We start from the raw sequence: 15,191 nt of genomic DNA, 5'->3' as shown, positions 1-15,191 counted from the left end.
TATATATTTTTATCTAATATATTAATTTATTTAATTATAGTATGCTTTCATATAATTGTCAACTAATTTTGAACATTTTAAGGTTTAAGGGTCCAGACACAAGTTTTTATATTTACTAATTTATTTTTAATTTAAAATTAACTATAGAGTTAAAAAAAAATTGCCTTTAAAAAACTTAGTCGCTAGCTGGATGAAAAAGATAAGGCAAAATAGTGAAAATAAGAGTGATGAAAATAATATTTAACTATTTGGTATATGAAAGTAAAAGTTAATGAAAATAGAGTAATTCTCAGATGTATTTTCAACTTCAGGTTATATCTATCTTCCTCTTTCTTTCTTTTTTTCTATTTTTTCAACCAAACTTTTTTAATTTACATTTTATTCCTCACCTATTTTCTTTCATCTTTTTTTTTTCTGTCTACCCAATTTCTCTCCATACTAAAAGTGGTGGCAAATAAAAACCATCATTGAAAAGTACTTTGGCAAAATATTCATCAGTTATTACTAAAAGGTTTATTCATATTTAAATGAACTGAAGAATAATCCATATTCATCTCTTTCTCAAGGGGAGTGAGTATACATACATCATAAAATAAGAGAGGATAAGGTGTAGAGGGGGATAATTTACTCTAAACTACAACTATATGTAACTATCGAAAAGGTACTAAAATTGAAGTTGCTTCTAGATATTGTTGATGAAGAAACTAGCCAGTTTCCAACTACAATGATATAATTATGTCATGTTTCCCTAGGGCCATCAAATGATTGTGTCTTTCTCAAATTCCAATGGAGACCTTCATGAATGCTGCGCAAAAAGTCATTTGTAGAATCATCCAAACAAGCCGTAGGAACAGGCCATGGAGCCATGCTGCACACCAGTGCATCTCCAGGTGCTAATTGCTTCCTGTCTTTTCCATCAAATGATGCCCATGCAGGGCTTCTGCTGTTGAATGGTACTTGCACCCTCAAAGTTACATGCTCTGGAAATATCATTGGCCTAAAAGATAGAGAGTGTGGGCATATTGGGGTGAATAAAATACCTGGAACCTGCAATTCAAAAAAGACTCAGTTTCAGATGAAGGTGGAGAATTATTATATTTATATTTAGTTCTAGACAAGTAAAATGAAGAGTTAATTATGTTTTTCGTACTTAAACTATAATGCAATTTTGACTTTATCTCAAACTTTGATCTGGTTAGATCTCTACTTAGAAAATGCACAGATGAAATTCTTTTGGCGTAAAAGTATTAATTGTTTTTTGACATGACAAACAACAAATTATTATGAATGCAATCCACAAATTCTCTTCCTACCAACGTCTTAAAAGTCAGCATGATTTATCGTTTGTCACACCAAAAACTAATTAACACCATTGGGCGAGGAAAAGAACTGCATCCATCAATTTCTTAAGAATGAAGACTTAACAGAATTAAAGTTTGAGATAGAATCGAAAACTAAAATCACGTTATAGTTTAGGGGAAAAAAACATTGCTAACCCTTAAATAAAATAAATAATTAGCTTCGTGATGATGTCACAGGAACAATAAGGTCGATGTGAATGTGACTTCATACTAAGCAGATTTCTATAGTCCACAAAGGAATTCTACGTTCATTCTCTAGTTGTGACTTGTGTGAGACACTTAATTCAGAAAAATAGAAAATCAATCTAATAAAGTTTGCTTATTTTGAAATTCAATTTTATTTGTCCAATTTTCAAATTTACATTTTTCACACTTTGGGAAGAGTTAATTGGAAGGTGGTCCAAGTAAAACTCTGTTCATTTATCTACAACTGATTCTGCCAGATTGCTTATTTTTCCCTCAGTTAATAATTCTAGAAATCTTCGGGAGACTCTAACAATCGTCAAGAATTTCCCCTGAAACAAGTGACATACTGGCACTACATAATTCCCTCCCAAAGCTGAAATTCCTTGCACTGTGCTCCCCCAAGAACTTGATCAAATCAAAGCTGCTATTGTAAAATTCATTTCACAGTAAAGTTCCACTAAAATCACAACGATTTATTTTATTGGATAATCACCGTACACAAAGGAACCAGAAAATCTATAGCTTCAACCTTAATAACATTTTTCGTAAATATTTACGTTCATTATATATTTTAAGACCGAGAAAAAAACTTTAATTTAAGAGAAGGATTGACCAAAACTTCCATTGTAAAATATTATCTTTATTGACCGAGATAAAACACTATACCAGAGAAAAAAAAAATTAAACTCTGCAGTCAAGGTATACGAATAAGAAGCTATTCATCAAAGTACCTGTGGATGAACCATTGATCCTCCAGCTGCTAAAGAATATGCTGTACTGCCAGATGTAGTGGATAGGATTAATCCATCTCCTTGCACACACGTGACAAAGGAGTCGTCACAGTAACATTCCAAATTTGTGAGGAAAGAAGATATTCCACGATCAATTGTAACCTCATTTAGAACAAGCACAGGTTCTTCAGTTTCATATTCATTTTTAGCTGCTTCTCGTATAACATGACATTGTAAACGATGCCGTAACGTGATACTAATGGGGCCCTTTAAAATTGATTCAAGGCATTCTTTGTAATGTTCACTGTCTGAAGGATGGTTAAGTTCAATTTCCAATTAGAAATGAAAACAGATACTATAATATAATAAAAAGGTCCCCAGGGACAAAATAAGTTACTCTGGTAGTATCTTGATCTATCTTCTAAAAAAAGATAAGATATATAAATAAAAGTTGCAGGATACAGAAAGGGGTCATAAAGCCAAGAGACCCCAAAGAAAAGGGGACAATGGGAGGCACTGGCCCTTTGAACATAGATGCTGCCTGCACATTTAGTACATGATAGTTATTAGTCAATGTCACTAAGCAAACCAATATACAACACATAATATCATAGGTAAAATAAAGCCATGTATCATATCTACTTACTAAACTCTTTAAGAATGAATAATCCATTGCCAGAGATTAATAGTACTAAAGATACCCCATCCTGAGTCTAACAGTCGTTATATTCTTAGAAAATTCAATCCAAAAGGAGAAGTTATAGAAATCCAAGATCAGTAATTAATTAAATGAACTTAACTCTTAAGATGAAAATATTTTTTAAGTCATTTAATACACTATGTAAATGCCTATTCAGACTTACCTCGGCATGATATCATTCCCTCCAAACTATCTCAATGCATAGAATCATTCACATAAATAAAGCATCAAGAAATATATATACTATTACTACTAATAATAATGAACTAAAAAATCAACAACTGAAAAATTGCTTAAACTTCAGACATTAGTAATATGGATAAAATACTGGAAATCCACGAGCTTCTTTGGTGTGTCAATTTTCTATTATTCACAATGTCTGTTAGTTAAATTTTAGGCAAATAATTTCTGGCTTCTAATCATATTTTATGTGACAAAGTTAACAGGTTTCACTTTGAAAAGTGAACCTTTCTAGATTTGGATCAGAAATAGGTTTTTTTCCGAGACAAAATAAAGTAAATTAATAGCTTGAATGTGTATTAGAAATCTGTGCTGCTTTCATACGATGACAAATAATTTAAATAGATCTCACGTACCCATAGGACAGTACCATCTCCACCAAGAGTTACCACGAGGTCAACCTTAGTGTGCAGCATCAAAACTTCCTCGTCTACACAAAAATGTCATTGTTCAAATAATTATAATTTTCAGAATAATAAAGAATGCAAAATAGTTTATTAAAATAATAATAAAGGATATATTGTATGAAGTAAAACTCCTCATCTTATTCCAAACAGGAGGCTGTAATACAATATACAAAACACGATTTTCTTAATCTAAAATCATTATTTGCTCCAAAGAATATTCATTAATAGTTATAATTTTCAGAAAAATAACAGTAGGCAAAATAATTTATTAAAATTAAAGGATGGCTTATGAAGCGAAAATCATAATCTTATTTCAAACAGGAGGCTGCAATACAAAAGGTAAAACATGATCATTTAATATAGAATCATATTATTCGCTTAAAAAAATTATTGATTCGGGTCTGTCAACTCAGCTAAACTCAAATAATCTTGGTCTGGTGCATACCAACGGTAAGTAATGCAATATGAGCATGGTAGCATATTGAAATAGCAGGTAAACATTTTGATACAAAATGAAGGAATGGCCAAGTTTACTTGACTACTACGTTTCATTTAGGATCACGATAACCTTCAGCATTTTGCTTTATATGTCCGTTATTCCAATAGAATGAAGACATAAGACACAATTTAGATAGCAGATGACACTTGAGTTTTGGGATGCAATAAGGAATAGTCAATGAAAGAATAACAGAGAGAAGACTAAGGTAGGATAATAGACAATTAATTTGATTTTAGGCAAGTGTGGCCAACCATAAATGCTACGTATCTAGTGTGGGTTTTGATGAAAACAATTATATATATACATATATATATCTCTGAACTTGGTCCAGATGATTTAAAAAAACAGCCAGTGATAGGGTTCAATCCTCCAAAGATAACCTTGGTGTACAAGCCAGAAATTTTGTGAAGGCGATCAAGTGAAAAGTGTCCTCTTATGACTTTAATTACTTACCATCATTCCAGGTTTCTACAAAATTAAAGTATGATGATTCTGCCAAAAGCTCAACCCTGACACGTGGTTCTACATAGATGTGTAGATTCTTTTGCTGCCTCAACCATCTGGGAATGATAAAAAAGAAGCACACAGTAGATTTAAATGAAGGTTTGCCATGAGCTGAAATGGTAAAATCAAAATAAAGTTTCTGTTCTGTATAACTGGTTATTCACTTGTACCAAAGACAAATACATCGAAGGATAAAAAGGCACAGGATAGATGTAAATAATACATAATGAAAATTGGAGTTAAACTTGAAAATAAACAATCTTCACTTAGTCACATCAAACTCATAAAAATGAATTGCAAAGTTAAGCTAACTTAAATTTTGCACGAATCTAGTGAGTGAATAAAATCTTAACCACCCATTATGATTGAAAGTTAAGACTATCACATTTTCATGTGCATAAATAAGTAAGCACAGAAAGCTCTTCCATCTTAGGCCAAGATCTCTATGTTCTCTTAACAACCGCTAAGAAAGAATGAATGACAGACACCATCAAATGTAGCAAGTTTTGTATAAAAATGTAAAATGAGTTTTGAGATCTATTATCAAAATTAATTTCCATATCAGCATATTCCTTACTTTCACGAAGAGTTTCAATCTAAAATTGGTATTATATTAAGGAAAACCCAACTTTGGCAGACCTAAACGTTAAAAAAAACAATATATTAGAGTTCATACCTAACCATTTCAGAACACAGAATTTGAACTGAAACTGAATTTGGTTTGGTCAATATGAGCACTGTCTGTGGGCATGATTGCCACTTCAAAGAGATCTGAAATAAATAAACTTCTCAATTAGACAATATACAAGTATAGCAGCCATTGTAAATTTAGAATTAGCATGACAACAAAGTTTAAAAAAAAGGAGACAAGATTGCCGGTCACAAGAGTAATAAAATCAAATCGCCCACAACAAGAAACACCTGCTTACTACTGCGCTGTGCAGTGGTTATATTTCCTCTTTCAAAAGAGACAATGTCATGTTTGTACTGGTCACTTTGGTCATCTTTGCAGAACCATGAAAGTTTAAATGAAGCCTGCTCGAGAATAAAGAAATAAATTAAGACTAATTAGCTTAAGAAGCAAGGAAGCGAAGCTCATGAATTGCAAATTTAGCAGGAGACAATTAGAATATTATTTGGAAGTAAAAATAGAAGAAGGTGCCCTAGCACAGACTTATTTGCCTAATTTTACACCAGTAATAACATTACTAGTTAGTAGTTAACCCAGCTGTCATTTGAATGTAAAGGCTCAACAGCTTGTGCTGTTCTGAAGAGTCATATCTGTTCAGTCTTTTGGATGTTTGACCATGACAAATGTTAAAAAAAAGGCTAGACAAACACATGCACAGAAACACAAATATTTCAAAAAATAAAATACCAACAGGACACCCGGCTGTGACGGGTTGATCATATAGCCCAATTTGCTTCAATCATGGAGTTATAAAATACCTTTTTGACTATTTTGGAATCAGAACTGGGTGCTCCATCCTTAAGAACCTCATGGGAGCAAATACCATTCCTCGAACAACATTTTTCAGACTGTCCATTAGCTACATTACACGATGTAGGATTTTTGGCAGGGCTATTTGTCCTCATATCATCAAGATCAGCCTGATGCTCAAGACATGATTTTTCTGTAATAAAAACAAACAGCAAACAGAAATTACAAACTTCCAAAGTTGAGATATAGATAGAACATCGCATAGCAGAAGAGATAGAAACCACATAATGAAATAGGCCACATGGAAACATAAATATAGAAGACACAGAAAATTACAAAATTCTAACATTCACTTTTATGCTTCAATCACTATATCTTTAAAAAATTTCAGTATTGCCAGTGGACCTTCGTAGAAATCAGAAGCTTAGAAGGTCCATATTAACATCCAAAATATTTAGTCGTTTACTTCCTTGAGGTCAAGATTGAGATCATCAACTAACTTTTTTGCAACCTTACGAAAATAGGGGTATTATATTTTCATCAGTGGAGCTTCTGAAAAATACAATATTGTGTCGAATGACCATGAATACACAGTGAAATCAATGGAAAACCAAGACGCTAAGAAAACATGCAATGAACAAAACTACTCCATATTTAGCAAAAGGTTTCGACCCTAAAAACATAAAAAAATGAAGCCAGAAAGTACTCTCTTTGAGAAAGTAAAAGTAGGCTTCATCACTTCTAAACAGCACAATACAACTAACCTAAATTCCAATCAGTAAAAGACAAATTCCATAGCATTAAACAAATACTTGAGACAGCAATTTTGGATAAGATGATGGGCACGAAAAAGGATAATAAAAAATAAAAGACAATGTATGTGACTGAAATATGAGAACAGAATTGACAAAAAGAAATAAATTGTTCATCAATCAACAAGTATAAGAGAGCATGATCACAGTTAAGTCAAAAACAGATGAAATAGTTTATTTTCCTTTTGCAATATCAACTGCTACAGAATGGAAAATTTAAAAAAATAAAAAATCCTCATCTTGTAGTTATTCAGTGATTAGAACCTGCATGTTCAAACTTCAGATTCCGATCCCTCTCCAGCTCAAATTTACGTTTCCATTCAGCAGCCTCGGCTTGAGCAGAAGCTTTCCCTTCAGCAACTTGCCTGAGAGCCTTTGCAACAGCTAGAAGGAGTTCAAGACAAAATAAGGACAAAGATCTTGCATCAAGATCATGTCTTGTTGCAGTTGATATTAATAATTTGAACAGAATACGATCATACTTCTTAAAGCTTCAGAGAACTCTATAAGATGATCATCCGATCCCTGGATGGCAGATTGAAGAATCTCTTCCACTGCTTTTTCAGGGAATAGAGAAAAGGAATTGACAAAACCATTCTCAGCCTGTGAACATGACATGCTGGTATTTCCCTGCTGCATAAAGTAAATCAGGCAAAAGTCACAAAACAAGAAATATACACTTGTCAAAAATTCTGATTTATGTGAAACTGAAAGCGCTGCCCTCTGAAGCAGTGATATATTTGAACTTTGGTTGTGCTTTGATTGATTACAGCATGAACATGCAAATGACCAGTAGGTATCCATATTGGCATATACTTCTCTGTGTCAGAGAGATAAAAAGGTAGCACAGACTGACATGAAGAGTAGTGGTTTACAACTAATCCCACCTAACAATGAATAAATTTTGTTCGTACAAGCAATCCTACTAGACTGATCCTACAAGTAATGAGGGAAATCAAGATCAATTTTGACTCTAACTCATTTTTGGGCATCCCACTTTCATTTTCCTTAAAAGCAATAGTATGAAAAGTGTAGCCAATTGTAACAGTAAAGGATTCCCCGCTCCCAGATTCCAGGAGCACAACTCCAAACCTCAAAATGAGACACAAAACAAAGCATCCTAATTAGCAAACTTGCTAGCGAAGAAAAACCCTATCAATTCATGACCCAAACCAACCAACAATTAAGATTAAAAAACAAAGAAATTGAAACTGAAATTAAGAAGATAATGAAATTAACGATTAAATTACCGAAGAATTGAGCTTGTTTGGAGCCATTAGAGGGAATGGAGAAGACAGAGAACAAAGGAAAATGAATAATTGGGATCCCTTTGTCTCGTTTCTGCTCCAACACAATACAATCCAAAGTGTCTGAATAATTTTGACCTTCAAATTCGTTTACTTATATTTATATATATACAACTCAACGCAACGCCAAGGCACATGCTGTTTCTGTACAATAGATTAAACTTTTCTTTCGAATTTGGAACAACCCAGAAACAGTGAGGTTTTCAGGTTTTTGTTTTGTTTTTTTCTTCCATTTTTTTGTAAGTTAATTACTGCAAGACTAATTAATTTCCCTAGACAGATAGATAATATTTCGTGAGTATAGCAGTGTAATTAATTAGTTAATTAATAATTAATTAACCTGTGCTTGAAGATTAACATGCATATTACTTTTATTTCTTTTGTTAGTTCATTTAATTCTTAATATTGTGAGAAAAATAAAATAATTGCTTAGTCTATCGTCACCTTTGTATGAGTCAATTGACTTAGTCTTCCAGACAAAAAAATAATTATTTAGTCTTTTGAACTAATGCATATTATATATTAAATTAAAAATGGTTGTTAAAAATAGTAATTTAGCTTTTACTTAAGAATTAAATTGATTAGTAGTGCCAATTTTAAGAACTCCAATTATTTAAAGGTGGATTGACCAAATATATAAATAATATAAAAAACTGAAATTAATTTGTGACCAATTTTCACACCTTTGGCACTAAAAGTATTATCAATGAAAAATGAACAGAAAAACTTATTATTATAATAATTGTTTTAATATGTATTAGCGAGGAAACATGCTAATAGGTGTACTTACTTTTTTATAATAATTTTTTTTAATTTTATTATAAATATAAATATTTTTTAAAATTTTATTATAAATTGTTTTTATTTATGTTGTAAGTATTTTATAATTAAAGAAAAATAATTAAATTTTAAAAATAATTAAATTAGAAAAAAAAATTGTTTAAAAATTATAACTAATAAAACCATTATTTTAGTTTAAAAATATAGTTAAAAGATAAAATTAAAACATAAATGAGAATATAAAAAAAGCCTATTGATTAAGAAAATTTAACATTCAATATTTCTGGACAGATTCGCCTCCAAATAATCATCAAGATGTTTCACTAAAATAAGATGAATTAAAAGTGATAAAATAAATTATTCATACATATTTAAAATATATTCGGTACCAATTGTAACTTAATAGTTGAATATAAATATATATAAATAGGTTTATTAATTTATCTAACCTCTTAAAGTATTTATGTATTTAAAGTATGTTTTTTATATGAATAAGTTTTTTTTTAATAAAAATTATACAATAGGTTATATAAGTTAATAAACCATATATATATATATATATATATATATATATATATATATATATATATATATATATATATATATATATATATATATATTGGAATTAATATAACGTAAAAGTTTGACATTTTGCAAATAGGGACCACAAACCCTTACATTAATGTATGGTATTAACTAAAATTAATAATGAATCTATGCTATTGCTTGATGTGTGTAGCTAAGTCCTATCACATCATTAAGAACCTTCTTTTCTTTTTTTATTTCTCAAAATGTTATGAAATTCACTTTCTACGATTTAAGTTTTTTTAATATTTTTAAACAAAACTTTATTTGGCACCTCTGCATCATTACATGTCATTAGAAATTAATGATAAAATAGGATCAAAGTTTGTTTTTCTTTTTAATTTTTTGTATTACGTAAAAGTAAAAAAAAAACAGAGTTTAAATTCTAATTCAAACATGTGATAAACAGTGGTAAGGATAATGGATTATGTAAATTAAATTATATTAAGAACTAATAAAAACTCATTATTAAAATACTTTTAAGGTATTTGTTGCACTGAAGATCAACAAATTTATTGTGTGTAATAAGTTGTAATAAAAAGATTAACTTCTTTTAAATGTTAGTACAAACAACACTTCCTAAGTTCCTCTTTTATCTTATCAATACATATTTTCGAAAATACATTGTTTTAATATATTCTTATATTGTAAATTTAAAATCTTTTATCTTTAAAATTTTGTAACCTTTTTCTTAAATGATAATTTTGTCGAGGAGGATCTTGTACAGGAAAAATCATTCCTCTTCATAAGAATAAAATAATTTTCAGAATATCATTGTTAAATTATGTTGAGGATCTTGTACTGAAAAAAAAAAACATTCTTCTCAATAAACATGGAATAAATTTTACATTGTGATTCTTGAAAATATCATTCATGGGAATTTTTTATCGTGAAGGAAAAAGTATTCCCCACTCAATCATGAAAGAACTTTAAAAACTTCATTCTCAGAAATATTATTCATTAGATTTTTTTTTATGGATTCCATTTTATTCTGAAATGAACATTGAATCGAATGCCATTTTTGAAATGTAAATTCGAGAAGCATGTTCATGGACGAAAATTCATTCCAAAGCAGTAGTTTAAAGTTATAAATTTATAAATAAATAATACGCAGGCTATGTTACTATGGTTTTTGTAACGTTGTTTAAATACAAATTACATAGAGAGAATATTTTAAAAATTACAATAATTTTGTGTTTTTTTAAATAAAAATCCAAAAGAGATTATAATTATAATCATTATGTAAGCCTGAGAATTTAAAATTTTCAAATTATTAAAATAAACATGAAATCAATATTATTCTATGTTTATAAAAATATGTCATGTACACATATTTTTTTATTGGTAAATATGATGATACTGATAGATTTTTTTTATTGGTAAATAAGTTGAAAAAATCTGTCAGTAAATTCGTCGGTAAAAATAACGACAAAATTTTCTTTCCCTCTTCGTAAATAATGTTGTATTTTTCTCTCTCACACAAGTCACTTTATTCACTTTCGTTTCTCTCATATGAGGAACCATTCTTCTCCTTTTTTTTTTCTATTTTCGTTCTCTAATAACCATATTCTTTCCAAAGTTCTCCCGTATCAGCTCAGGCCACCACAACTACAAGTTTCTTTGACGAAGGAGAACCACTCGGAGCAATGTTGCATGTTGCCATCTCTTCCATCGAGCATATAGAACCACCACATACGAAAGAGGGAAAACGTCTCCATTGTGAGATGAAGAAAAGATGGTTGTGGCATTGTGTACCGTTGGAAATGAAGAAAACATGGTTGCTACGCAAACAACGACATGGTTATGACATGGTGTGTCGTTGAAGATGAAGAAAAGATGGTTGTTCAAAAAATAATCAGTGATTTTTGCCAATTTTAGGGTTTCTAAAACAATTAGGATGCTTAGATTTACTCTTTGATTTTGGTTTTGGAATGAATAGAATTTTTGTTTTGGTTTAAGGATGAAGGAAGATTGATAAAAAAAATGAAACACTAAAAAAACAAAAGAAGGAAAAAGAGAAAGAAGATGAACCAAATCAGGATATTTACCAACAAATTTTTGCTGTAATTATCAACCGATATAATATTCCGTTAATAAATATTATCGACGATGTTATTAACGATAGATTTAAGTATGTTGATAATTCGTTGGAAAATAGTCATTACCAACGAATTTTCGACGACCAATTTTTTTCCGTATTATATGAATAGAGAATCGAAAAAAACCTTCGTAGAGGCCTTGTCGCCTTAAATGGAAAAGGCCTTGTCGCCTTAAATGGAAAGTGAATTTGAAAGCTTGAAAACACAGTGAACTCAAAAACCATTTAGTCAGAAAGAAAAATTGCATATGCATGTTAAGAATTAGAATGCGAGTAAAAAGAGACTAAAATCACCTTTAAAACTCCATGCTATAATCATTGTATGTACTTCAGAAGAAATCACAAAAGAACATGGTAATGAAATGAGCCTCGCGTTATTTTTTCTAAAATTAAAAAAAAAAACTTATAACATTAGATAAGCTAATGACAAATATTATTCAAAACTTTGATATCAAAAAATGACTGATCATCATTAATTGACGTCGAAGAAAAAATTAACTGACATCATTTAAGTCATTAACGTATGAATTAAATTAAATCCACTTTAATTTATTACAAATAATTACAAAAGTATCACTTGTTATTCTTAATTTTAGTGCTATGTTTGGTTCACGTTATACTATAATGTTGTATACTTTTTTTTGACGTTATTGTTATTATATAGTCATATTATTAATATCTTATTCAATCTATCATAAAATTATATATTCTAAAATTAGTTTATGCCCAAATCAAACACTATATTGACGTTGAATAGAGGTTTTGAAAAGAAATCTCTTAAAGTGGATATATCAAGTTTTATTAATTAGTCACAAATTAAAAGATATTTCATTCAAGTATTATTACTTTAATATATATATATATATATATATATATATATATATATATATATATATATATATATATATATATATATATATATGATGATGATGAAAAATGTTTAAACTAAAATTTCTGAAATTAAAACAAAAAAATGATGAATAATGTGAGTTTCACCTTTTAAAAAGTGAAATATTTGACTTTAATATATCAGTTACTTTATTATTTATAAATATATATATCAGTTACTTTATCATTTATAAATATATATATCAGTTACTTTATCATTTATAAATAATGGACTGAATTTGTTGGAGCTCTATACTTTTTTATTTGTTTTCAGTCTTCAGTCATGTTTTTGACTCTTTTAATACAACCTTTGAAAGAATGAAAAAGAAGAAGTGGAGTTTACGCGCAAAACGCAATTCACGCATTCATAGTCAACCAAACCACACCAACTACCCGCGCACGCCCCAACCAAACCTAACATCTTTCTTATAAACCTTATACATTAAACTTATTACATGTTTCTTATATAGTCTGCAACTTATCAATATAAAATTTTCAATTTTTTTTAACTATATAATTTATATATTTTTTTTCTAAAAAAATAATTAAATAACACGAAAGTCAAAAAATCACTTCACAAAGTTTGAGAAATTAAGAAAATTAAAAATATTTTTCAGACATTTTTGTCTTTTAAAATATACATTCCAAAAATCATTTTTGTTTATAATTACACAATTAAAAAATTATTTTAATTTTTAAATCACATAATCTAAAAAATATATTTTTTTAAGAATTAAAGATAATTTTCATATTACAGAAAATCATTTTTAGATTTGTAATTATCTTTTTAATTATTCAATCCAAAAATTGCAAAAAGGAAATTTTCATATTCTTGGAATATTAATTGTAACAAATAATTAATGTTACTCTCCCACAACCTCTATCAACCTTTTCCATCATAAATTTACTAATGGCAAGTATAAAAGTTGGTTGGTCAGGAATAAATATGACTATCAGACTCTCCATCACTGGGAAAATAAACAATTGAGAGTGATTAAATAAAACTATTTAATTAAGCGTTTTTATTATAAATATTTTACTTTATTTTAATTATTTATTGATTGTTATTGTTATGATTTTATTTCTTTGTTATTAAAAAAATAAAATTTTGAAAAAATCAACATGCCCATTTATGGAGTTCACACATTTCTATATTTGTCAGACTCTCGGGTCAGCCAAACAACCCCTTATGCGCGTTTTTTAATTTTATTTTTTAGACATTAAATTAATTCTCTATCTTTTAGACAACATTTACGTGAATAAATCATTTACGGGATTTTTAAATAAAAAAATTAAATAATTATTGTTCTATCATATCTAATAATTCATCTAATATAATAGATAAGATTTCAAAACAAACAAAATATATATAAATTGATTTTATAAAATGAAAATAAAACATTCGATCTTTTAAACCTTTCATTATTCATATATATTCAACCATTTCCATATATAATACGATTATTAATATTACTTTCAGTCATAACAGAACCATTCGTCCATGACATTCAGAAAATTCAACTAAACAGTTAGCACATCAAGACCATAATTCAATTAAATTTTACGCGTATTAGTTTCATTTCTGCACGAATCAATTTAGAAATTAAAATCAACTCACATTTAAATAAAATAAAAGTTAGATAGCAAAGAGCTTATAAAATCGTAATCAAAATATGTTATATATATATATATATATATATCTTAAAATAAACCATTGTAGTTAAAAGTAAATACAATATGACAACATTAATGATATTGATCGAAAAGGAATTCTTAAAAACATAAACAAAAAATCACTACCTACTTAACCGAATAAATATGAATGACATTAATTAAAAAAAATTACCTCTGTTAATATTAAAAAAAAATAGACAATCAACAATTAGAAATAACTTTAACTTACAATGACTAAAAAATTTTAACCAAAAAAATAATTCTTATTAAGCATTGACTAAAACACTTTGAATTACATCAATTAAAATAGTTTCATCTATAACAATATTTGGTAAGTATTTATTTTTCTATATATGTTAGTTGAGAAAACTCATTAATTTTGGTCGAAGAATAATTTTAACATGACTTTCAATTCATATTAGTTCAAAAGACTACTTCAAATAACATCAACTAACAAAATAATTTCACTTAGTATTAATAGACAATTTGTGCTAGTTCGAAATGATAAATAACATTATTTTTGACAAATAAAATCATACTAAAATTAATTGAAAAAAAATTGTTGGCATATATTGTAAAATAATTGTTTAGTTTTAATTTTCAAGACTTCCTCACTGACATTGGTAATATTTAATTTCTAGCTGCATTCTATCTACTCATTCATCATGCATTTACACATATATAGATTTATACATAAGTATATTTATATAAAATTTTCAAGACAAATTTGTCATATCAATCTTTACAAGGAAGCAGAGGTACATATAAATGTATACACAAACTATTATTTTTTATTTCATCACTTTTGAGTATTTCTATCTAAAATATTTTCGGCTTTTGTATAACACATAGTAAAGATAACATAAACTGCACAAACATAAAACTAGTATTATTTCTAAATATCATACACACAACAATCAAAATTCACACATATTTTTATCTCGTTCATTATCTAATTAAGTAATCAAACAATTTAAC

The 15,191-nt window shown here is 28.4% G+C and overlaps 1 protein-coding gene across 2 annotated transcripts; it reads right to left on the bottom strand.

Annotated features, from left to right (window-relative positions):
* Positions 1-532: 532 nt before the first annotated feature.
* Positions 533-8,343, bottom strand: LOC108340697 (NAD(H) kinase 1). 2 transcript variants are annotated; one of them, XM_017578221.2, is made up of 11 exons: positions 8,132-8,343; positions 7,364-7,511; positions 7,146-7,265; positions 6,078-6,262; positions 5,550-5,663; positions 5,305-5,399; positions 4,578-4,684; positions 3,575-3,648; positions 2,741-2,819; positions 2,279-2,586; positions 533-1,047 (listed from the first exon to the last, which is right to left on the bottom strand). In XM_017578221.2, exons 1-11 carry the CDS (start codon positions 8,156-8,158, stop codon positions 739-741), a joined length of 1,566 nt encoding a protein of 521 aa, XP_017433710.1. In that variant the 5' UTR covers positions 8,159-8,343; the 3' UTR covers positions 533-738. The 2 variants fall into 2 exon arrangements, with proteins under 2 accessions (XP_017433710.1, XP_017433709.1); XM_017578220.2 differs by having other exon boundaries at positions 7,364-7,514; positions 8,132-8,342.
* Between the last annotated feature and the right edge of the window lie 6,848 nt (positions 8,344-15,191).

The sequence above is a fragment of the Vigna angularis genome, chromosome 5 (genome assembly GCF_016808095.1).
Source record: "Vigna angularis cultivar LongXiaoDou No.4 chromosome 5, ASM1680809v1, whole genome shotgun sequence".
NCBI lineage: Eukaryota > Viridiplantae > Streptophyta > Magnoliopsida > Fabales > Fabaceae > Vigna > Vigna angularis.
Note: the sequence above shows the minus strand (reverse complement) of the source record. Positions and strands in the feature narration are given on the sequence as shown.

Coding starts and splice junctions, on each gene's coding strand:
- LOC108340697 (XM_017578220.2), bottom strand. CDS start 8,158: ATGGCTCCAAACAAGCTCAATTCTTCG. Junction 7,266..7,363: donor GTTCTCTGAAGCTTTAAGAA/GTATGATCGTAT, acceptor AACTCCTTCTAG/CTGTTGCAAAGGCTCTCAGG. Junction 1,048..2,278: donor GATCAATGGTTCATCCACAG/GTACTTTGATGA, acceptor TTTGAATTGCAG/GTTCCAGGTATTTTATTCAC.